The sequence below is a fragment of the Cynocephalus volans genome, chromosome 3 (assembly GCF_027409185.1).
Source record: "Cynocephalus volans isolate mCynVol1 chromosome 3, mCynVol1.pri, whole genome shotgun sequence".
NCBI lineage: Eukaryota > Metazoa > Chordata > Mammalia > Dermoptera > Cynocephalidae > Cynocephalus > Cynocephalus volans.
The window spans coordinates 76,276,107-76,301,284 of NC_084462.1; the positions used below are offsets into that span (position 1 = coordinate 76,276,107).

General features: G+C 37.5%; 1 protein-coding gene across 1 annotated transcript in view; it reads right to left on the reverse strand.

Moving 5' to 3' along the window:
• RAB8B (RAB8B, member RAS oncogene family) overlaps positions 1-25,178 on the reverse strand; it is a 60,008-nt gene that overhangs the window by 14,490 nt on the left and 20,340 nt on the right. The window contains exon 2 of the mRNA XM_063089690.1: positions 3,373-3,433. Within this exon, the coding sequence (XP_062945760.1) occupies positions 3,373-3,433 (61 nt within the window). The remainder of the gene's footprint in view (positions 1-3,372; positions 3,434-25,178) is intronic.

The following is a 25,178-nucleotide window of genomic DNA, read 5'->3' on the forward strand; positions in this document are numbered from 1 at the left end:
CTCGAATTACATAAACTTTCATATATTCTTGCTTTTTAGCTGATGGCACAGCAGTAAAATACATTCTGAAAAATACAAGTTTCTAATTACATTTATAGAAGAAATCCTAAAAAGGAAGTCAAATTTCGATATTTGGCCAAATCAATATTTTCAAATTTGCCACTTACAACCAGAACTAATTCATTACCTGTGCTACTAAGACAAACTAAATTGTACAATTTCATTGCAGGGGAAAAGGAGGCATTTGTGGAAATGTATTAGAAATCTAATATATATCAATCCCTAACAAGAGATGAAGGCCTAAAGGAAATATAATAAATTAATAACAATAAATACCTTAACATTTATGTACACCTTACAGCCCAGTGTGAGGGGTATTACCATCACCCTCATTCTGCCAAAAAGGAAACAGGTTCAGAAGGGCTGTGGTCCCAGCTCTGCCTCTAAACAGTTCTTACCTTTGAATGGGACTCAGACATCTTGGGTCTCAGCTGTTCAGCACAGGGCCAGGCCTCACACCAAAGCCATCTTACCCTGTCAGTCTCTCACTGATCAGGATTAGATATACAGGGCACGTGTTTGGGGCACAGGAAACAAATCATGGGGAAAACAGAAGCCAAGCATCCTTGAGCAGACTAACCATATTTCCTTGCTTTGAACACACTACTGATTTAGAATAAGCTTTGTGTGAGGATGCAAGAGAAATGCAGGTTGTGAAGACTGAATGGAGACTTTTGCTGCTGAGAGTAATGATAAATAGATAGTGGCATGATATTTTGGCTACTCTATATTAAGTTCTAATTAGCTGATCACCCATAGGCTCCTAGATACACTCCTTATTGCTATGATCAAGACAGTATAACACAGAGTCAGAAATTCTCTTTTGAAAATTTTGTTTCATATCTTTAAAATATTTGGCTCCTTGCTAAATACCAGTAGATGAAAAGGGCAGCCTGTGGCAACCTTCACAGTGTTTTCCAATGAATACGTACTGGGAACCACTCACTATATTAGGCCAATACATGAAGCTGATGATATGTTCCAGGAGATCTGGGTAGTCGTCCCAGCTTTATCTCTAACCAAGCCATATGCCCTCAGATGGCCGTAGCCACTCTAAGTCCTAGTTTCCTCCTCTATATAAGAAGGACTGGGGGATTTCAATATAATATTTTAATTCCATCCCAGTTCTGAGATTAAAAGAGGAAAAAGGGCCCAAGGAAAAAGCTCATATTTGTTACTTTACTATTTAGCCCTGTCTCCTTCTTAGTCTACAGTGCTCTGAATTTCTAAGCTTTGTCTATTGCTGTCATCATTACATGTTAGATCAGCAAACATCACCAAAAACATTCCTCAGGGCTCCAAACCTATATGGCTCCATGCAAGACACGGTACTGAAAGAAATCAAACAAGCTTCCAGGAGGTTAAAAAAAATCTAGGAACTTCTGAGTTCAAGTAAAAAATATTCAGATTTGCAATCTGAAAGAACCATGTTTATTCACTGTAGTTTGACAAATTCTTCAGGAATTTACCAGCCTGAGATGAGTGATAATAAGGAGATCTTCGCTTTGCATATTGCAATATGAGAGCTGGGAGACGTGCTATGTACTGAACATTTGTTTTCCCCAAATTCATATCTCAAAGCCTAATCCTCAAAGTGATGGTATTTGGACGAGGGGCCTTTGGGAGGTAATTAGGTCACGAGGGTAGAGTCCTCATGAATGGGATTAGTGCCCTTATAAGAAGAGACGCGAGGGAGATGATCTCTCTGGGGGCCATGTGAGAACACATGTGAAGCAGCTATCTGCAAGACAGGAAGCAGGCCCTCATTAGATACTGGATATGCTGGTGCCTTGATCTTGGACTTCCCAGTCTCCAGAACTGTCAGAAATAAATGTTTATTGTTAAAGTCTATGGTATTTTTGTTACAGCAACTGTGACAGTACGATATAGTAAAAGATGTATATTTCTGGTTCTTGGCACACCTCCTAAAATCCTTGGAATCTCCAAAGTGATAAGTTTCTTTTTTTATGCGAATGAGATGACTAGTGGCTGAGGTTCCTGGATAGTCTCAGGATGAGAGGGCTGGTTGCCAGGAGAACCAACCAAGTGATTAGAGGGTTGAAACTTTCGGTCTCACCAGGCTGAAGGATGAGTTGATCACCACTGGCCCATGATGTAATCAATAATGCCCATGTAATGCAGCTTCCATAAAAACCCAAAAGGACTGGGTCTGGAGAGCTTCCACATAGCTGAGCATATGGAGATGCCTGGAGGGTAGTGCACGTGGAGAAGGCATGGAAGTTCCGTGCCCCTTTCCACATGCCTTGCTCTGTGCATCTCTTCCATCTGGCTGTTAATCTGTATCCTTTGTAATATCTTTTATAATAAATTGGTAAACATATGTAAAGTTTTTCCTGAGTTCTGTAAGCCTCTATAGCAAATTAATTGAAACTGAGGAGGGTACGATGGGAACACTGATTTAGAGCTAGTTGGTCAGAAGTATTGGTGACAACCTACTACTTGTGATTGGCATCTGAAGAGGGGGCAGACTGGTGGGACTGAGCTCTCCCCTATGGGATCTGATGGTATCTCCATGTAGATAGTGTCAAACTTAAGTTACAAAATGGGATGCCCAGTTGGTGTCTGCTGGAGAATTGCTTGCTGTATGGGGACAACCTCCATTACATCTGGTGTCGGAAGTGTTGTGCTGACTGTGTAAAAGAAGAAAAAATGTCTTTATATCTTATAGAGCAGCCTGAATTGATTAAGACATGACTTTCTCCTCCTTATTTCCCAGTCCAATAGTCCTCATTTTTCTATTTAATGAGAAGAAATATGCAAATAAATTATAAAATATCAGAGATGGAGAGAAACTCCAATGTCATCAATCCAACCAATTTACAAATGAGTAAAAGCAGACCCTGGGAGAAGGGAAGCAACTGTCCCAAAGCGCTCAATTTAGAGGCATCATGGCTAGAACCCAGGTTCCAGGTAGGAACCCTGCACTTCCTGTTCAGGTTCCTATCAATTGACCATTTTGCCTTATTTGATTTCACAGCTGCAACAACTGTGATCAAGAAGTTATTTACATTCTTTAGGATTTAGTTTCCTCCCCTAAAAGAGTAGAATTTTGGAAGAATGAGCTCTCAGTTCTCTTTTGGCTTCCTCACCTTCCCACTCTTGGTGGAGGTAGCTTTGAAAGATGCTCAATACTTAGCCATTTCCCCTTGATTCTGATAAAGAAAAGATGTTTTAGCTATCACAAGATGCCTCTAAACTCATCACAATTCACATTTTAATTCTCACTTCTCATGCCCGATTAAAGTAGAAACTGTGTACACACAATTTTTTGTTGTTGTTGTTTTTACTTACCATATCTGAAGCTTAATTTTCTTTCCATCTAGTTCTATCGTTCTGATTTTAAAATCAATTCCTGCCAGAAAAACAAAGAAAGTTATGCTAAGTTTCTTCAAATATAATCCAAGTCTTATTAGGAAGAAGACAAAGATTTCTATTGAAAAAAAGCCCTCCAACGCACTGGAAAATGTGAGCACAGGGAGGGTGTGAATGGTATGTTTCCTCTGAATACAGGCTGAAGAAAGGAATGCTAATTACTCTGCAAAGAATTCCCACACATGTTAAATGCAACGTATTATATGCCTCATTATTTTGACACAAATGGACTGAATCCTGCAAAGTTACGTAATTTAGATAGACTGACAACATGCCGTATTTTCTACTTCCTGAAATACATATAAACAATGCTTCCTACCCCTCACCCCTCCACCCTTCCCTAAAGAAGACTGTGGGACCTCTTTAAAATATCTTTCTCCATCTCCTTCCATTTGTTTCTTCAGAACCTACAACTAAGAAAAAGAAAAAGAAGAAAACCCCCCACCTATTTCATGGCAGAGAAGGAAAAACCTGCATGTCTATCTTATACAGTTAGCAAGTATTTTATATACATTTTAATAAATGTTCCCCACAGATTACTGGCTAGAGCTGAAAGAGCTAGAATGGGTTTTAACCCTGGCTGCACTTTAGAATTAATTACCTGGGGAACTTTAAAAAATACTCATGACTAGGCCTGCTCCCTTCCCAAAATTCTGAGTTTCTGACTTAATTGGTCAAGGGTGGGACCTGGGCAGTAGTAACCTTAAAAGCTCCTTCCCCAAGTGATTCTAACCTGATATCAAAGTTAAGCACTCAACATGGCCTGACAGGAAGCATGTGAGTCATTTGGGGCTCTGGCACTTCAAAATTCAACTTCACTCATTTCCTCTACTATGGTAGCTCAAAATGTTTATAAGAGTTGTGAACTCTGATATTTACTTTTGTTTACGCTGCTGTCAAGAGCCAATAGACAAGTGCTGTAGAACACAATCAAATTTCACATGGAAAAAAAAGCAAGCAGGGACCTCATATAGGTGACATTTTTAGAAAGTAAGAATTTCACTAAAAATGAAAAAGAAATCATTTATATTATTATCAAAAAGCACTGAACTGGGAAATCAAAAGACTTAGATTGTAAGAGTAGGTTCAGTCATTAACAACTTCTGGACAGGATGCTTAACTGCTCTGCACCTCTATACCCTCATCCATAAAAAAGGTTGAGAGGATCTAATTAGATAAATTAGATAATGTGTGTGAACACACTTTGGGAACTCTAAAATTCCATATAAACCTAAGAGATTACACATTCAGATTCTATTATCTTACAGCTCTTGTCACTTCACGCATGGATTATTTGTAATAGCTTCCCAGGATGCTGTGCCAACATCTCTCCCTGGTCTAATTCCCCTTCATATCGCTGCTAGAATAACTTTCAACAATCCCTGTGGCAATGTCACTGCACTATTTAAGAAGCTGTGGATCCAACCTCTTCAGCTTGATGATACAGCCTTTTCCACCACATGCACATTCTACTGACACTGCAAGCCTCAGAGCTTCTCCAACTTAGGTCTTGTGTTTCTGAGTGGGCTCCACACTTCCTCTCTTCTGCTCCTGCATGGCTACCACCCACTTTGCAGCCTTCTCTGAGGATGCCACTCCACCCATGAACTTCTCTCCCTTCCTCTTTCTTCAGCTTTCCACTCAGCCGTGTCCATCCCTACCTCAAGGCCTGGCTTTTGCACAATGATTTAATCCTGTCTTATTGGGTTGCATTAATATATTGCTCTGTAATTGCTCTCAACTCATGCAAGAGCTCCATCCTCTTTTTGCTAGGTAGGTTGTGCACAGAAACATGTATATAGAAGATATTAAACTGAAGGTAAAATACTCTTACATATTTAAGTGGAGGTGAAATACTGTTAAATAAAATTATGGGAGGTCATTGGTTCTGGATTGAGCTCCTGCACTAGGTCCAAACTGACCAGCTAAAACCAAAATGGAGTCACTCATGCTAAATACCTCATAACCAAACTGAAATTTAAGGAAGTAGAAAGAGCCCCAAAACAGACTGGTTTCTCCTTAAAACAGGAGATTCCAGTCTACCTGAGTCAGCATAGTAATGAAGTCTCCTCTGCTTCAACCCTTACAAAAAAGTGACCTGAAGTAACCTGTTCACCAATTAGCTTTTTTTCTATTGTTCTGTTTCCTTGTTCCCACCATACAAAACCCACTGTTCTGCTGTTGGCCAGTGGGAGCTCTCATTCTATTTTGTAGAATGGAGGCTGCCCCAATGCATAAATGGCAAATAAAAGCCAATTAGAGCTATAACTGAATGTGTTGTAATTTTGTATTTTGACATTACTAAGTGTGAAGATGGCTTTAAAAAAAAGCTTAGAAGTTCAGTTTTCCTAGCGTGCTACAGCAACAGTTAGGATGCTAAGACACCTTATTCCAATAAGAAAATGAAAATACTTACATTACAATTTGCTTGACAATAATATCAGTAGAAATATATAGTGGATTAACATTCACTTTAAAATTTAAAGAAAACATTACTTCCTGAGGCTACTCCAGGGATTAAAAGAATAATTAGCTGTAAAATGATAATATAATTATATCAACTCGGATGCTTTCAGCTGCAAATAACAGAAACCCCAAATCAAACCAGCTTAAGGTAATTTGTTGACTCATATAACAAGCCCAGTGGTGAGCCAGAGCTTAGGGATGGCTTAATCTAGTAGTTCTGCCTCATTTTCTGCACCTGCCTTGGATCTGCCCTTCTGGGAGTATCAATTTCATCCTCTGACTGATAATACTTCCGACCACAACACCAATACCAAGAAGAAGAGATCACCTTCCTGTGCCTCTCTCTTAAAAGTGGAAAAATATTTCCCCAAAGCCTCTGACGACTCTTTCTTCATGTCTCATTTCTGAACTTATAACCATGAGAAAAACATGTTCCAGGAGGCTAGGACTGAGTTCCTGAGCCAATCACTGCTGTGGGGAGTTATCAAGATTGGATTAATTTGAAGCCATCCCTAAATTTAGATTCATCAAGGCCAATCCCTGGAGCTGGGTCATTCCCCCAATCCCACAGGGCTGCTAAACATAGTAGACAGAGCGGATCAACCAATCAATCAATCATAATACTCTCTTCAATAATACTTAAATCTACCAGTTAATAAAAATTTATATTTATAGTTTTATGAAATGGGCAAATCATAACAGCTACCATTTATTACCCTGACATGAATATCATTACATTTAGTGATAAACTATAGAACTTTTCTAAGGGTAGTTTCATCTAGTGTTCAGCCAAGAATCAGAAAATAAGAAGGAAAAAGCAAGACAATGAGCAACCCAAGTAGCTGCCATGACATCTCCATGCTTACACTGTGATCGTCACTGCGAGGAGAGTCCCCCATCCCACAATTTCAAACACCTGGCTTATCCCCTGGCCCCAGATGATTAGAGACTGAAAAGGAGAAGGCTGTCAAACCAACAGCAGCAAGAACCACAGCTCGTACTGACAGCAAGGAAGCAACTTAACTTTTTTTTTAATTTAAAAGAACTACAAAATCTCCAAAAACATAGTTTTTGAAGAGCATTGCATGTAGGGTCAAAAAGCCCTCTAGATTTCAATAGCCTTTCAGAGAGCATCATTTTTCAGCAGTACATAATACAGTAATTCATGTTCAAAATGACAACCCTGAATCATCCCGACTCATGAGCAATCCACGACCCACCAGGCTATATGCAGCCTGCCCACCTGGCAACACAACCCAACTAAGTTCAGGTGACAGATTCCAAAGTTGCTGCCATGTCGCTCAAATATGTCCCAGCACTAATTTTTTGATGGCTTTAAAGCAGTCCCAGTTTCCTCATTAATATTTATCTACTCAATAAAATAGTAAATCTAGGGCCGAGCCCGTGGCGCACTTGGGAGAGTGCGGTGCTGGGAGCGCGGCAACACTCCCGCCGCGGGTTCGGATCCTATATAGGAATGGCCGGTGCACTCACTGGCTGAGTGCCGGTCACGAAAAAGACAAAAAAAAAAAAAAAGTAAATCTAAATTTTAAGAAAACATTCCCAGGGAACTCAAAGCCATTTTCACTTTGAATTTAAATACACACACACTCTCAAATAGATTTTTAATTCTTTTCTGAATTGATTCTTATGCTAAACGGTTGACTAAAACTGATATACAATATATTATACATTATAAGGAAGCAGAGAAACAAGTATGAAAGAGAAGCATAGAATTATAGACCTGGGAAGTACCCTAGAAATTGTTTAGTCCTGCCTTTCCTTTGTGGCTAAGAAAACCGAGGCCCAGGGAGATGATGCAGCAATTTACCCAAATTCACAAAGACCAGTGCAAAAAGGGGTTAAAATCAAATTTTGGTATTTAAACATCAAGCCTTCCCAAAGAGACATGTACAAGAACATCCATGTCTCAGTGGGGAAGGCTTCTTTTTAAGGGTCAAAGTAAAACAAGGGTAACAACTGAAATGTCCACTAGTAGGAGAAAACCTTGGTATACAAGGGAATGAATACTCTGGAGCAGTGAACAAGAGCAGCGTGTATCAACATGGATGAATCTAAAAAAACAATGTTAAGTGAAAAGAACAAGTTGCAGAAATATACAGTTAAACCATTTCTGCAAAATGTAAGAAAAATGTCCAAACAATAGTATGAATCATTCATATATACATCAATGTGTAATTGAGGTGTAAAACATGCACAAGGATGATTAACAAAAAATTAACAATAACTTATCTCTTCAAAGAAATGGAAAATGAGGGATTCACAGGATACTTTGTCTCGATAATTTATTGTTTCTAAAATTGAGGGATGGCCAGTTAGCTCAGTTGGTTAGAGAGTGATGTTATAACACCAAGGTCAAGGGTTCAGATCCCCATACTGACCAGCTGCCAAAAAAAAAAAAAAGCTGAGTGGTGGGTATATGGACATGGGAATATTTTATGTTAGCTATACTTTTATATGCCTTAAATTTTTCAGTTTTTTAAAAAGCAAATATTAGTTATCTAGAAAACTGACATATAGAAGAAAGCACACATTCACTAATGATACTAGGAAAATCAAACCAAATTTTAGAGATAAAAGGCACCTTAGAAGATTTAGTCAGGGGGAAAGCAGGCACTACCACCGTTGTTCATAAAGAGGGCCTATGAGTCCCAGGTGACCAGGTGTACCTCAGAGGAAATGGCAAAGTGGTACTTGAGGTCTCTGCATCGTCCAGGCAACCCACAGGACACAAGAACTGGCAGATACCTGGCTATAAGGCACTAGTGAGAGATACGGAGTGAGCACTTACCCAAAGCACTACTTACTGTGGCATAGTTGGAGGCAGCTAGAGGGAGCGGCTGGGTCAACAGAACAGAAAAGGAAACTTTGAACTTGGCCCAACCCATAGTTAACAGATGTAACAGGGAAAAGGAGCTTGGAATGAGCAGTATTGGGCCACCTTCAATTCCAGAAATTATACATAATTTAACATGGAGAAGGAACAGATTGACAAAACTTTTACACTAAAGTCAAATTAGTCAACAGATGTTAATAACATAACCTTTTCTGAGAATATGAGGTTGCCCCTGGGTTTGTGAATGGGTGAAAGGATATGGAGTATGGGAAACAGTACTCCTCCCAGCCTTGGGAACTCTCTGGTTAGGGCCAGCTAGTTCTCCTGACATTCAGTATAAGCTGTGACTTGATGCATTTTGCCCTGTGGGTGCTGCAGCTTAGAACACACACAGCTCTCTCTTCTAATCTTGGGCACTAACTTGGTACTTGGCCCAGGAAGATCTGGGGTAAAGAAATAGCAGGGGCCTTCAGCTGAGGTTTTCTACACCTGGTTCCCACTGAAGTTCTTTTAAAAGTCCAATTTAGCTGTAGATATGAGAACCATAAAAAAATTCAGATTTCTGGGGTCATTTAGTCTTTCAGTGAATGACAACAACAAAAGATTTCAATGCTGGGTTTATTCACAGTGCTGCACATTTTTCTACAGTGGTTATCTATTCCCTTTGACCCACTTTAAGAAGCAGAAGTTTAACACTGCTTTTACAATTAAAAAGAAAAATGTACTTTGTTTCAAAAGTACACTTGGAAACATCTGTGATCCCAGGCTATCTCTATATGGGTTATGTGGTTTCTCTATTTACATTTCAGAGATCTTCCAGAAACAGGAAAAAAAAGTTTCCCAAATATTGAAATCTATTTTAAAGAAATGCGACATTCACTTCCTTACTCAGGATTTTTATTATTAACAAAGAGACGGTACAGACGGATCTTGCCAGTTTTGAAATTTTCTCTGGCATCCATATATATAAAAAAAGCTCATGCTTTTTTTGTGAACTTAAACATGGAGGTTAATGAAATTTTAGAGTAGCTGACTTTAGGATAATTAGTTGAAGTATCTAATTAGAAAAATGGATTACTGAAATAGGAAAAAATGAGTCATAGACTTAAGCTTTGAAATATTTTTTTTTTCCAAAATAAAGAACTTGGAGAAAATGTGTAAAAGTAGAAATAAAATTAAGAATGTTACTTAGATTGAGAGAGGGCCCGCAACCAGGCAAGCGACAGAGCATGAGCCACCCCGCCCTCGCCCGCAGGCAAGCAACAGAGCACCACTGGGGTCCTGAGGCAGGGGCTGCGGGTCACTGCCCCTGCCTGCAAGAACATCGTAAATGCATTTATTAGCCACATGTGTTTCTTTGGGGTGTGTAACTTGTCTGCTCATGTCCTTCACCAAATTTCTAAGATTTTTCTAATTCATTTTTAAGAGTTCTTTATGCATTAAGGATGTTAACCTTGTGTGTTAAATTTCTTCCTTATCAATTGACTTTAAATTCAATTTGTGATGTTTTCCTTCATTTGTACATTGAGAAAATAACTTTCTATCTAAACATTAAATAATAAAAAAAAAGTTCAAGGCATTATTCTTTTGCAAATAAACATTATATGTTACAAAGCTATTTTCACCACGTATCAGTTTTGCTGCATATATTTTGAGCTATTTAATTTTTTGTATATTTATATTAAAATTTACAATTTGTTTTCTTATTTGAAAATAAGAAAGTCTAAAGTTTAGAAGGAAAAACACATTAAAAATAAGTTTAGAAGATATTTTAACAACAGTGTGAAATGATCACTGGCAGCCAAATATGTTTATGTTAATTTTGTTAATCCAACAGATGAAAAGGGGGATTTTTTTAAAAAGGTGGACTAACAAGTAGTCTGCAAATATAACTTGTCCTTTGGCAAGACCCTTGATATACTAAGAAGATGGACTAGAACTTCTCGTATTTCTTTGGTTCTTCTATTCTATGCATAAGAAGTGGTCAATTAAAACCCATTTATGGTATAAATCAACAGTCACACACTTACCACTTCCTGCTGAAAAAACTGCATGGCTTCACATTGTTTCAGAATATTCTACTTGTTACTGAATTAAATCCAGTTCTTGGCATTCTTCATGTGACAGCTGTACCCATGAAATCTAACCATACCAACAAAAGATAACTAACTCATAACTAATTCTAGAAATTAGGAAGAATTTACTAATTTTTCTCTGAGCCATAAACATGCATGACAGACACAAAAATAGTGCAGTTAAGAATAGATTTAAGTAATGGCTATATTTGAGAGTTTCAAAAGAGCTTTAATCTATAAGATAAAAATACAATGGTATAATCCTTAAAATGTCTTTAAGAAATAAAAGGGCAAAATAAATAATTATGTATCAAATGATAATAACTACTAAAGTATAACTATGGCTAAATCACAAATAAAAGGTTTTTAAATGCTAGAACTACCAAATTTCAAGAAAGACAGAAATAGCAAAGTGTAATAACACAGATACAACAACTCAGAAAAAGTATGCACAAACACCTAGAAAACACTGAGAATTTTAAATCTGATTAAGGAGCCAGTAGAGATTACCCAGCATTCAGCTCACCACTTGAGAATGGCCAAATGAATGCATGACAAGTCTCTTTTGCAAATCTTGCACTTTGAAAAGGAAATGTATTTTAAATGTTACTCAATCTGGAAGTAGCAATGAGCTTGATGATGCCAAAATGTGGATTTTAGAAATTTTCAATGAACAGATGTTTTACCTTCAATAAAATTTCTTTCCGTAAAGGGTCTAATTTGTGAACTAACCTTTCTTGAAGAATAAAAGTTCAGAATGCCTCTGAGATTTCCATTCCTGTCCCTATTATTAATTCAAGACTATCTCAAGAACCAAACAAAACAAGTTGCATCTCCTCTGCTCCATCCATTGTTTCCAAGAAAGTGTAACTTTGTGGCAGGAAAACCCCTTTAGTATGAATCACCACCACTTTCCTAAACCTAGAATTTCCTTGTTTGTACTTTGACAACTCAGAGTCAGGTCTGTTTCATTTAAGGGTGAATGGACTACTGTAGTCACTCAAAAATGGAGGATTAAGAAAAAAGCAAATCCCTGATTTTAGGCACTATTGCTATGGGAAAACCATACTGCCAAATCACTGGATATCACTGGAAAAAACTACAACTACATTCCAATGATGTTGCACCAAAAATGCAGCAAAACTGATCCTTTGGATCTTCCCGAGAATTGACTAAGTATCACATTTTCCATTCACTTAGAGGTAAGTGAAAGCTAAAAAGAAAAAAAAATTATTAAGTAATGGAACTAAGTAATAACACTACATAGTGTAACTAACTAAAAACAAATATCTTTCCCCCCTCTTTTAGAATGAGTTCTTAAAAGAGGAAAAATAAAAAAGATTATTACCCATGTAATATACCAGATAGCAAGTAGGGTTAAAACAAACTTTAGCTACAATTTTATTATTTTCCAGAAAAATTCCCAAGCTACTTTGTTTAGAAAGGTTTCAGCTTATATTGGTATAAATATAAAATTTAGTAATTTTCCTCACCCAGTTAATACAAATCAACAATTTTGGGGGGTGGGATGGGGGGGATGTTCTATACCAAATTACTACAAGCAGAAGAGAAGAATCTAAAGTCATACTCTGTCTCCTTCACACCCACCTCCCCCTTTCCATCCTTTTCTCCCACTGACTTTTCTCCAGATAAAAGGAGAGTGATCAGAGATTACAAAATAAACAAACATAACTGCAAACTCACAGTGCTCTGAATCTAGTTAGCAAGAGCTTTTCCTTGATCAAAACCAACATCAATGCTACAAAAGTATGGTAAAATTAAGTAGCACTTACAGCTCACTGCATATTGCTAATGAGTATGGTTAAAACAAACAGATAGAGTATATGCAAGTAAAAGGATGAGACAAAAATCAACAAAAATGACAGAAACAGCATATAATTTTTCCCAATCAAAAATGAAAAACTACCAATGACTATATCATCCAAATCTGTAAGCACAATCCCCTATGATGCAAAAGTTTAAAGTTGACAACACTCTATAAAAACTTCATACACATAGTAAACACTTCCACAAGCTGATTATGCATATCTATTATATGTAGCCATTCACCTTAAAATTATTAGGACATTTTTCTAACTTTATAGGGTGTATAAAGGATTCTGTCCTCTACAACATCCTTGGCATAGCTTTTAAAACAATACAATGTTACAATTGAGTTGGTAAATCCAAGATCATCTCTAACCTATGTTTTAGATTTAGGGATGCAATCTGGACCAATGAAGGAACTTGAACACATCATATATTCTTTTGTCTCCCCTGCTCCCCACCTAATTGCCACTTTAAGCTTTAAACACACAAAGAATGAGTAATAACTATATTCAAAACATAAAATGAGTGGTTTGTCACTCCCTCCCTTCCCCCCAGTAATTAAGGAAGAGGCCTTGGATATTATAGGAAGAAACTACACAGTTTACACCGACTCCTCCACAATCATGGATAGAACGATTTAACCTTGTTTCCCTTACCCACTTTCAAAATGGACATTTTCCCCCAAATCCTGGAGCAGTATGTTAAGGAACACTGAATGTCTATGAGCACACCTGTTTTCCTCAGTCAGATTTTTCAAAGATACAAAGTATGCTTTTTAAACAGGTCATCATCAAGCCCAGCTGACAGGCATGTAAGATGCAAAAGATTCATTTGGAAGTCTCTAGCCTGACCTTGGCCCCAGAGAGCAGTGGTCCTTATTTCCTACAACAGAATACCTGGGAGTGGGCAACCAAGAGCTATGTCTTCTCTTGGACAAGCACAGACACACTTCTTTGAAAATAGCTCCCTCCGCCCACCTTATTCCTCAAAGCTGAAGCACCCATGAAGGCTATGTGTTTTATTCACCATGAAAAATATTCTGAAGTTACTAACAGTGGTCCTTGATCATTATCAAGAAAATTGGAAAATATTGTTGTTATACTGTTATAAAAGCAGCAAAATATAAAATGCCCTGTGTCTGCAACTATGTAGAAAATATACGTAGAAATGGAAAGCAACATGTAAAACAGTAAAGTAGTTATGTTAGGTAAGTATGTTAATGTAATATGATTTTCAAAATTATGAACTTAATATTTTCTCTTACTCTTACATTGTCTTTGCCTTAAGTGATTCTGAAGAGAATATCACACATTATGGTTGAAATTGTACTTACCACAACTATAGTTCACATTCTGGATTAAAGAAGCTTTTGGGGGCTGCCCTTGCAAAATCTTAGCATTGAGTATAATGTTTCTATGGGAAAAAAGCATAAAAAAGCACACCAGACAACCAATCACATGCTCTATCTGAAAGAGTTGGTTTTAACTGGGGACTGTAATCATTATCTACGTAATAGCCCAGACAAATTTGTTTCTCTTTCCCCAGTCCTGCAGTTACAGTTTATTTGCTGTCACCTGCAAAAGAACTGTGTGGGAAACAAAGAAAGCGATAAAGACGTGCACGTGCTTTCACATGATGCATTTTGTGGCATTTGTAGAAACACACCCAGGAGGTAAGGCATCGTCTGCAGATTTCATTTTTCCATGCTATCCCTGTCCCTAATTAATGCAGATAATTCTGAGTTTGCCATACTATAATTTATTAATCATATTCAATTAATCTAATCAGCTGTAAAACGGGAGAGGTCAACAGTGCAAGCTTTAATAAAGTGAGCTCATTGGATTTTAAAATCTGCTCAGCTGAGGAACATGGTGAATTCCCACACAGATAAAGGGAAAAAGGGGCCTTGGTGAATAATCTGCTTTGCATATTTTAAACTCATCTTTTTGCTCATAAGGCCCCAAACTACAGGGGGGTTAAAAACAAAACAAAACAGCAAGTGTACACAGTTTATTTTAAAAGTAAATTTAGAGATATGCAGGTTGAAGAATTCTGGGTTCTTAGGTGTGCAGGAGATGGAGAAGGCCAGAAAGTTGCCATATATACATAGCTGAAAAAATAAACCAACTAAACAAAATTGATTATCATGTTGAAAAATCTACCTCTGTAATTGAAAAGTTGGTGTTTTACTGATCCAAAAGTACTCTGGCAGCACCCTAACAGTAACCCTAAGTTACTAATATAAAAAACAAAAACAGAACTATATCCACTCACATGATCAGTTCACAGACACATTGTAATTTCAAGGCAGCCTGGGGCAGGATTTCCACATCTGGTGGTCACAATTTTAGTGCTCCCAGTTTGACCAGCATAGTCATTAAGTCAGGAAATGCAATGCATACGACAGTGATGCAAAGAAGTTAAGAAACATGAAACACAATGATTGTGTATTTTTAACCCCGAATGTCCTGTCAGCAGAATGAGGAGCATGAAGGAAAATGTCACTGGCCATTTTGGAAACAGAAAAGATCACAACCATTGGACTGCAGTTCTTTACATGAATTTCTGAGAGTGACAGAAGAAAGCAGAAAAAATGTGTACATTCTGAAAAAGTGATATTTAATCTACTTCGGATAAGCAAGGTATGTTTTGAGATTATGATACCGAAGTCAGAGACATGGCAGATGTGGCCTCTTCTCAGATTTAACAACCAATTCCTCAGCCTACATGTGAATATAATCCATTTCTCAAATGACAGAACAGAAAACTGACTGAGGCTGCTTCATTTTAGCTACATAACAGATATGGTTAAAGAATGTTTAATCACATATGATAGATACAATAATAAGGTTTAGCTTAATCAAATATGTCACATTTAATGAAAATCAAGTTGAATAATTCAAGGGCAAATTTCAATATTTAATTTGAGAAAGAATTATTGAGCACTTTCATGAGCCTGACACTATGCTAGGCACTGAAGAGTACAAAGATGAAAAGCTATGGGCCTCAAGGAACTCCTAGGCTAGTAGTCACTAAATTTCATAATATGAAAATCCTACTCTATACTTGTATCTTTTGTTAAAAAAAACATTGTAAGTTTTGCTCTTCAGGAGCAGGAACTAACAATAGATGATGAACGAACAGTAAACATGATTTCCTAAGATATGAAACTGGCTGCTTTAATTCTGTCATTTCCACAAATATATAATTATCTCCCCAAAGGCTGAGAGTAAAGAAGTGGCATTTGTGTGTAACAAATGGCAAAGAGGGTAATAGCAATTTTTCATGTTGTTTAGAAACAAATTTGGCTTAAAATTTAAGACAGTAAAATAAAAAAAGTACTCAATATATGAGTATCATTACCTTCATATTCCCTCCTAGCTCTCCAGTAAATAAACTATAGTCCTGGTCAAGTTTGAAATTCTCTCTGAATTCTAAGAGCTTTGATGGATGACTAGCTAAAAATAAAAATTATCAACATTTTTATAAAGAATAGTAATATTAAAAACTCTTAACAGTTTTAAGTTATATTAACAAAGCCTAGGGTGCTCAGCAAACCTCTGTAGCTCAGCTACAGTCTTAAATTCCTGACTCCAAAGTCTTTTGTTTGATAAGCATGATGATACTATATTTATGGTGTTCTTACTATGTATGAGGTATAACCCTAGGAAATAGTATGCATTATGCCCCATTTCACCAATAAAGAACCTGAGGCTCCAAGAGGTTCAGTAACTTGTCAAAGATGATAAGCTAATAAGTAGCAGAGCTGGGATTTTAACCCATGTCCACCTATCTCCAACACCTGAGCTCCCTTCATTGGGTTAGGATGAAAATTCTTTGTCTCTAGTGACTCTAACAGGAGAATCACCTTTTAGAGTCTGCCCTGGAGGTACTTGCTCAGATTATAAAGGATTTGGGAAGAACCAGTTTCCAAGAGAATCCTGAAAGCTAAACCTAACTAGGTCATGTCTAGATCACAAAAGGAAAATGGGTCCACTCTTGGTGGGCCTGAAAATTAGGTATTAGTTCTTTGAGACTCTCAGCCTGCTTTGTACAGACAATTTATAAAGAATTCTTATTTCTAGATGAATCTGAAATAGATCTGATTATCCTGGACTCCATCCATGTAGGTCTGTTTTGAGTAAGACTGAATCTCTCCCAAGGCTCAAAATAAGGGATGTTCAGGAGATGGGGCAATAGGCAATTTTCTGCTCATGTCATTGAAATTCACTCCATGTTAGCCTATGTAACAGGGATTGTGACACTTGTGCTGCCCCAGGTAACATGCTCTTGGTTCTATAGTAAAGCTAGGAAGAATAAAAAATTTTGAGATACCTGGGGTATTACTAGTGGGGTATTATTACTATACTCATGGGCCATTTGGAGGATACCTTTTAAATGCACATCAATATCTTTCAACATGAGATGAATACTTTATACTCATACAACTTTATCTAATTGTAGGTGCATCTTCCAACTCTGTGTTTATAATGAGAAATAAACTATGTTGGAGCAAGTAGAAATGCTCATGAAATTGAATTATAATCAGCTGATAGACTGTTCTGTAACATTACTGAGACTCCCTGCACCACTTGAATTAAAGCCTGATAGTTTATAATGCATTTCCTTGTTTTGATCATCACAGACAACCCTGAAGATGTAAATATAACTGGAATTATAAGTACCTCCATTCAGAGACTAAATGACTTACCCAAGGCTATAGTGCCGTAAATGACAGGGCTAGGACCCTAACCTGGATCCAGTGATTCCAAATCCAATACTCTTTCTACTACATCACACAGCTTCATTAGGAGACATTGTGTGGGATAATAAAATGGGCTGTTTTATACCTATTTCTTAGGCCTCACTATAGAAAAAACAACAAAAAAGATTTTTTAAAAACACCCTTTTTTGGAACAATGTATTAGTAAGGGTCTAATTAGGAAAAATAAACCATTTCAAGTATTTACAACCAAGGAATTTGATAGAGGGAATTGGTTACACAAGCCATGAAGTTGCTGAAAGTCAAATTGGGGATGGTAAAAGGCTTAGCTGTAGCAGGAAGCCACTACCACCCCTATGCCAGAAAGTCAAAAGGAAGAGATGTTGTTACTGAAGCTGAAGGCCTAGAGTCACCTGACAAGAGCATGGAACCATTGTAGGTCTGTCAAGTGGGAGCTGGAGCCACACAAAAACAGTCTCTGCTGGAGAAGCCCCCAGAGGCAGAAAGGGAGGAGAAATACCTTGGTTTCCCTCTTTCTCCTCTTGCACACTCTCCTGCCAATGTCCCTGATTGGCTGAACCCAATCTGAAGCCAGCTGACCCAGGACTACAGTTAACCCTCCGCTGCAAGAATCAAATGTGTGTGACTGTTGTATGCCATTGAGATTTTGGGTTGTATAATAGCAAAAGCTGATTGATACATACCTCCACAAATAATGTCAAAGTAGGTAAACAAATAAGCAGACAGAAAAGTGAATAAATGAAGAAACAAAAGTAAAATAACAGTAAGAATTATTTTCAATAATTGCTTTGAGAAAAACATTTTCCCCATTTATTTGTGATCCTAGGGTGGAGGGCAAGCACGTGTACTGACCCCCAACCATGCCATGGTCCTGGAGGAGAAGTATATTCACAACCTGTTTATGAATGTGCCAGGCTCCCCAGCTAGAGGTGGAAAACAGCCCCGGCTATAACGATCTTGCGACTTCACAATCAACTGGGCAGTTCAGGACAGGATGACCTGGTGAACTAGGAGTGTCATATGCTGGCAAGACAGGAACAAGGCCTTCCAAAAAGGAAGTTTGTCACTGAGTCAGCAGTGTCACCAAGCCCTAAGCCAGAGCAGTACTAATATAGCTCAAGGGTAGCCACTGACAAGGCGACTCCAAGCTTTTTCCTTACAATACTTTTACCACAGTACTAGCTTCTGTAACAATACTCATAGTACAGCCTCGTTAGTTACTTAGAATCCCTCCCTTCTCCCAAAGTAGACTGTAAGCACCTAGACTACAAGCACCGCAGGATGTGGGGAAGCTTTTTAGCTTGTGTAACTCTACAATTACCCACCTTAAAATACATGGCCTCACCCAACATATGCAACCATATTTTCACAATTCCTCGGCACACAACCTCAGAAATGCCTCCTAAATATTTTTCAGGATTCCCCCACAGTCTGGACTATTCTCCATCCTTCCCCTTTGTATCCTAACTGTGGTTCAAGACTCAGAAACTCTACCTCCTCTGTCCTCAGGTATCCCAGCTGACTCTGCTCACTCTCTACCCTAAACTCCTACAGAATTTAGAATAAATATCATTAGAGATGGCATGTATTTTTATTGTTTCACATTATAAGTTTTGCCTTCCCAATTAGACTTAAGCAGAGAACCGAGCACTGTACACAGCTGATTGAGTAGGTGCCCAATAAATGTTTAAAGGGATGAATGAAAGACAAGCCCTTTAAAAAGCAAGATCCTCATCTTTTACTTACAGCACTTCTTTTGGAATCTCATTCCTGTTTGCCGAGTAACAAGCACTCAGTAAAAACTTCTTGACATTGATTAATTACTCTGAAATACAATCAGGTTCACATGTATCTCCCAGTTGATCCTACTGGAATCTTAATGACTGGCAAAAGAAGTTACATATTTAGATAACTTTAGGTGATACACACAAAACACTACTAAGCATATGTAAGGTAGATGTCCTTATTTTAGAATGGAGAATTCAGTCTCTTCCAGAGAAATAGAATTGAATAAAAGGTTTTGTACTACAGTCTTAATTCTAATCCTTAAAATCACATGTTAATTAAGACAGGCTTAGGGGTTTAGGTGATTTCTAAAAATTCACATACAATGAAATAAATACCAGTTCTGTAATTATATTAGGAGGACTAAGAAGTGCTACCTACCACCAGGGGGAAGAAAAGAATTGGGTATTTCATGATATTTAGGAAGTTTTACTTTTTTCAGAAACCATAATTTTCTTAACACTTGAACAACAATCACAAAACTGTATGCTGCAGATGTCTCTATGCTGTGTGGGAACTTCTGCCATGGCTCCAACAACCAGAATGGCTTCCAGGGTTCACGTAGAAAGAACAGAAAGCAGGAAACCAAAAAAGGAGAGAGACAATAGGCTCATTACCCAAGAGACCCTTACAAAAACACAGCCAACAGAGCCCAAAGCTGAAGCCCTCCATCAATAAAGGCTTGACAGTTAAAAGGCCCAGTTTTCTTTCACGGAAAAAAAGGCATTTGTCTGGTCAAATACAGCCTCCATAGAATTGTTTTTGAAAAAACTCTGAGAAGAGCTTGAGCTGAAGGGCAAGCTGAGCCTTACAGCAGTGGCGTTCTAGCTTTTTTGACCCACAGTTAAATACTTTTTAAAGACATTACACATACGAGTATACTTCAAAAAGTTCATGGAAAAATAGAATGAAAAGATAATACAAATCTATCCATAAACTTTACGAAGACTCCTTGTATATAGAGACTTATGTAACTGAAACAAAAGTTTCATAAAACAGCACTTGACCTTTAACTCTTTGTTACTCTTATACACACAGTGGACTCTGTACTGTCATTTCTATTCTCTTATGTTCTGGTTTATTCCTTTCCTCTCCATTTAAAAAAGAAAAAGAAAAGTTGGTTTGGACACACTAAATTGACTTCATGACCCAATAATGGATTGTAACCAACACTGAAAAACATTGTCCTAAAGAACATTCTGGAAGTCAACCAAAGGTCACATGTTATTTCTTTCTTTCTTTTAAATCCATTACTGGTAAGAAAAGGCCACTCTGGCTTCACTTCTTAATGAAAGAGAGAAAAAAATGACAATTTCAGGGCCTTGCAATATAGTAGGCACTAAAAATATTTCTTAAACTTAAGAAACCATTAAAAATTGGATTTTTTCCCCCTATTTTGTGGGTAAAGTAACATAGCAAGGAGCAGGGAGGCAAAGACTTAAAGGAGGAAAGGAGAATCCCAATAATGGAAATACTGCCTGAGCAACATGTCCGATATTTTGAGCATGACATTGCCAGGAGTTCTGCTTCTTCCATCACCTGAGACGCTTTGATCTGTCAGCCTAAGTCCAAAAAGCAAAAGAGAGAAAAGACCCATCACAAAAGGGCAGAACTCAACAGAGTTTGGTAACTTCCCTTACTCTAAATGAATAAAATGAGGACTTACCCTTTAAATGAGGGCATAAGTGCCTGCAAAATCAAGGACTTCTGCTTAAATCAGTCCAAAACGGCTAGAGCACAAATTGTACAAAAAACAAAACATAGCCAAACAAAATGAACATCAGATTAGATAACCTTGTATAATGGGATCAAATAATATCCCTCAAGATACTCTCCGGAGACCACTGCTCAACAAATAATGATGCTGACAGCTATAATGGGATGGGGCTATTGTTAACAAAAATAGATATCACTCCTCAAAAACCCACTTAGTGCCAGGCACTGTGCTAGGTACTTAATATAATATATCACTATTCTCATAGCAAACAAGCCTGCATGGGGGCATTTATCCCCATTTTATACAAGAGGAAACAAAGATAAATAATTTGCATATAATGATACACCTAGAAAGAGACAGGGCTGGGACAATGAACTCAACTATGATATTTTAAACTCTCCTCTTCCAGTGGCACATTTCTTTGCCAGCATAAGGGATATGAACATAAAAATAAAGAATGGATAACCAAATGTACAATATACATGGATTATAAGAAGGAAGGAAAAAAAGGAATTGGGTCTTGTAAATAAGAAAGACAAATTATTTCAGAAAACAACAGCTTCATTTAGGTTGGAACTTAAGCTTTAGCTCTGTAGTCCTAAGTGCCTATTTTAATAGTAGTTATTACTATGTAAGCTCTGTACTGTCAATCTAGGGAAAAGAATCTTGCCACTAGAAAGAAGAATTCCAATTTCAAATTGAGAGTTTGCTTGATACAAATATTTGATACAGAAATTAAGTTGCACGAATATAGCAATCTACCCCTGACTCCCCTGTCTTTATCAGATTTGATTTTAAATTGCTTAGATTTTTTAATTTCCTTAAATTAAATAAATAAACCCAAGTAAAGGGAATCAAATTTACTAAACGTGATGTTTGAATTATACATAGGGCAAACCACTCAGTTTGCACATGGAGCATCTTCACTGAATGAAACCTTTCTTAAGCTTGGGGAAATCACTCAGAGATATTCAAAATCATTAGTCCTTTGATCTTTCATTTGGTTTCAAATGGCCATAAATAACACCTGGAAGCAGGCAAGAGAGCACACCTGGAGTACTAAGGCAAGGAGCCAAGGGAAGCACCCTCTGCCCAGAAGCAGGCAAGACAGCATGCCCAGGGTCCTAAGGCAAGAGCCAAGGGCACCTCTCCACCTGGAAGCAGGCAAGAGAGTGAACCTAGGGTCCTAAGGCAAGAGTTGAGGTCAGCCCCCACCACCTGGAAGCAGGCAAGAGAGCATCCCCAAAACACTACTTCAGCATGGGTTGCCCACCACAGCCACCATCACAGCTTTGGCTGCTGCAAAAGCATCTTGATGCCACAGCAGTAACTTCAGACACCATGCAAGCAGCCCATGAGACACTCAACTGCATTGACACAAGGAGAGTCACCAGTAGAGACCACAGAAAGAAGAGGACATCTCTTTCCTCTAAGCCTAACCCAGAGTAATAGAAGAAGCAACTGTTCTACTGGATGACCAGATGTCACTATAGAGATACTAGAAATACAAAAACCCAAGAAAATATGATACCACCAAAAGAATACAGTAATTCTCAAATACCAGATTGTATAGAGCAGGAAAACCTTGAGAACTGAAAAGGAATTCCAAGCAACAATCTTAAGAAAACTGACTGAGTAGGAGAAGATTCAGTGAGACAACATAATGAAACAAGAAAAAAATCCAGGATATGAAGGAAGAAATTTACAAATAGATTAATACCTTAAAAAAAGAATGTAGCAGGGCTGGCCCCGTGGCTCACTCGGGAGAGTGCGGCACTGGTAGTGCCAAGGCCGCAGGTTCGGATCCTATATAGGGATGGCTGGTGCGCTTGCTGGCTGAGTGGGGTGCAGACCACACCGTGCAGAGGGTTGCAATCCCCTAACCGGTCAAAAAAAAGAATGTAGCAGAACTTATGGAACTGAAAGTTTCATTCAGTGAAATGAAAAACACAACCAATAGCTTAAGCAGCAGGCTAGAACAAGCAGAAGAAAGAACTTCTAATCTTGAAGACAGTCTTTTTGAAATAACCCAGGTGAGAAAAAAAGGAAAAAAGAATTTAAAAAATGAAGAAAATCTAAGAAAGCTAGCAGACAACATTAAGTACACAAACATTTGACTCATGGGTGTTCCAGAAGGGGAGGAGAAAGGAAAAGGCACAGGAAACATATTCAATGAAATAATGGAAAACTTCCCAGGTATAGGGAGAGACATGGACCTTCAGATGCAGGAGTTTCAAAGATCCCCAAACAGATTCAATCCAAAAAGATCCTCTCCAAGACATATTATAGTCAAACTGGCAAAGCTCAAGATAAAGAGAGTATCTTAAAAGCAGCAAGAGATAAGCCTCATCTATAAGGTAGCCCCTATCAGACTAACAGCAGACTTCTCAACATTAGAAAAAGGGGTGATATATTCAGAATACTAAATGGAAAGAACTGCCAGCTAAAAATGCTATACCCAGCAAGGCTATCCTTCAGAAGCAAGGGAAAAATAGTGTATTTTCCACACAAACAAAAACTGCAGGAGTACACCACCATACAACCAACCCTACAAGAAATTCTTAAGGAAGTCCTGCATCTGGAGTTCAAAAAAACATCAATCACTACCATGAATACATTAGAAAGGACAAAACCCACTGGTAGAGCAAAACTCCAAATGAGAAAGAGAAAAAATTAAATCTTACTACCACAAAAAAAACCCCATAATGGCAATGTAATAATGCCCCTGCTTTATTTCTGATTTTAGTAATTTCAGTCTTCTCTCTTTTTTTCTTGGTCAGTCTGGACAAAGGTTTACAAAATTTGTTGATCTTTTTCAAGGATCAACTTTTGGTTTTGTTGATTTTCTCTATTGTTTTTTTAATTCCCTGTTTCATATATTTCTGTGGTAATCTTTGTTATTTCCTACTTATATTTGCTTTTGATTTGCTCATCTTTTTCTATTAAGGGAGAAGTTTACGTTACTGATTTGAGATTTTTTTGTTATCTTTAATACAGGTGTTTACAAGTATAAATTTTCCTCTAAGCTCTGCATGAGCACTGCGTCCTATAAATTTTGATATGTTGTGCTTTGATTTTTATCTTAAAGTACTCTCTAATTTCCCTGTGATTTTTCTTTTTACCCACTGTTTATTTAGGAGAGTTCTGTTTAATTTCCACACATTTGCGAATTCTCTAAATTTCCTTCTGTTATTGCGGTCAGAGAGCATATGATCTTAGTATTTTTAAATGTATTAAGACTTGTTTTGTAGCCAAAAAGACAAAACAAAACGACAATAACAATAAAACAAATGGCCATAAATAACTCTCCAAACTTGGTCAAGGATCTGGAATTGTTATACACAGTACCACCAAATAATAGTCTTCATTAAGGCATTCTCATTGAACCAAAAACACAGTACATAGTGAAATAAATGTTTTTCTTAAATGTCTAGATTGCTATTGGAATAAATGTCAAGAAAGATTAGAAAATTCTAATGGAAAACCCTCATGCTCCAGTCAATCTTTTAAAATGTAAAGGACCTTTACTTTTACCTCTTTTACACAACAAGAAAACAAGCATCCCCATTACACCAACTTAGTCCTCAAACCAATGGGCCCCTATATGTACCATCTCTTCATCAGTCTCTTGGAAGTACCTCAGTATTCCTTTTACCTGACTGATTATATATGACTTCTCTGATGAGATGGCTGATTTTTCTTTCTGAAGATGAAGGAAACTACCATGGGCTCAGATTATATCATAAAATGAAAGAAAATCAGATTCGGTGGAACTAAGAGAAACATAGATGTAGTCAACTCATGTGCAACTAGTCAAAGTCAAAATTCTACCCAGAAAAAATCCCCCCTTATGGTAGTAGCAAAGACTGCTGCATTGACACCATCTTATGACTGAAGAAGGATGAATACTTTACAAGTCAAAACTTTTAAATCAGTGGGACTCAATACTTAACATTGGACTGAAACATTTACATGACATTAAAAGAGGAGAAAAGTCAAAGCAGATAATATATGTGAAAAATTATAGAGAAGAGAAACATATCCTGTGGTGCTAAGATGCCAATTTTCATATGGACTTTTGGATAGGGTACATTTCTCAGGCCAAATATAATATGGTTCCTCTTTCCTCTGCATCTTCTGCCAATTCTCACTTCAACTTTCAGTAAAAAGTAAAGGGCTATAAAAATAAGACTTAGTTGACAATTCCAAAGCTAGCTAAAATTAATAAAAATAAAAATTATGAGGACCCTA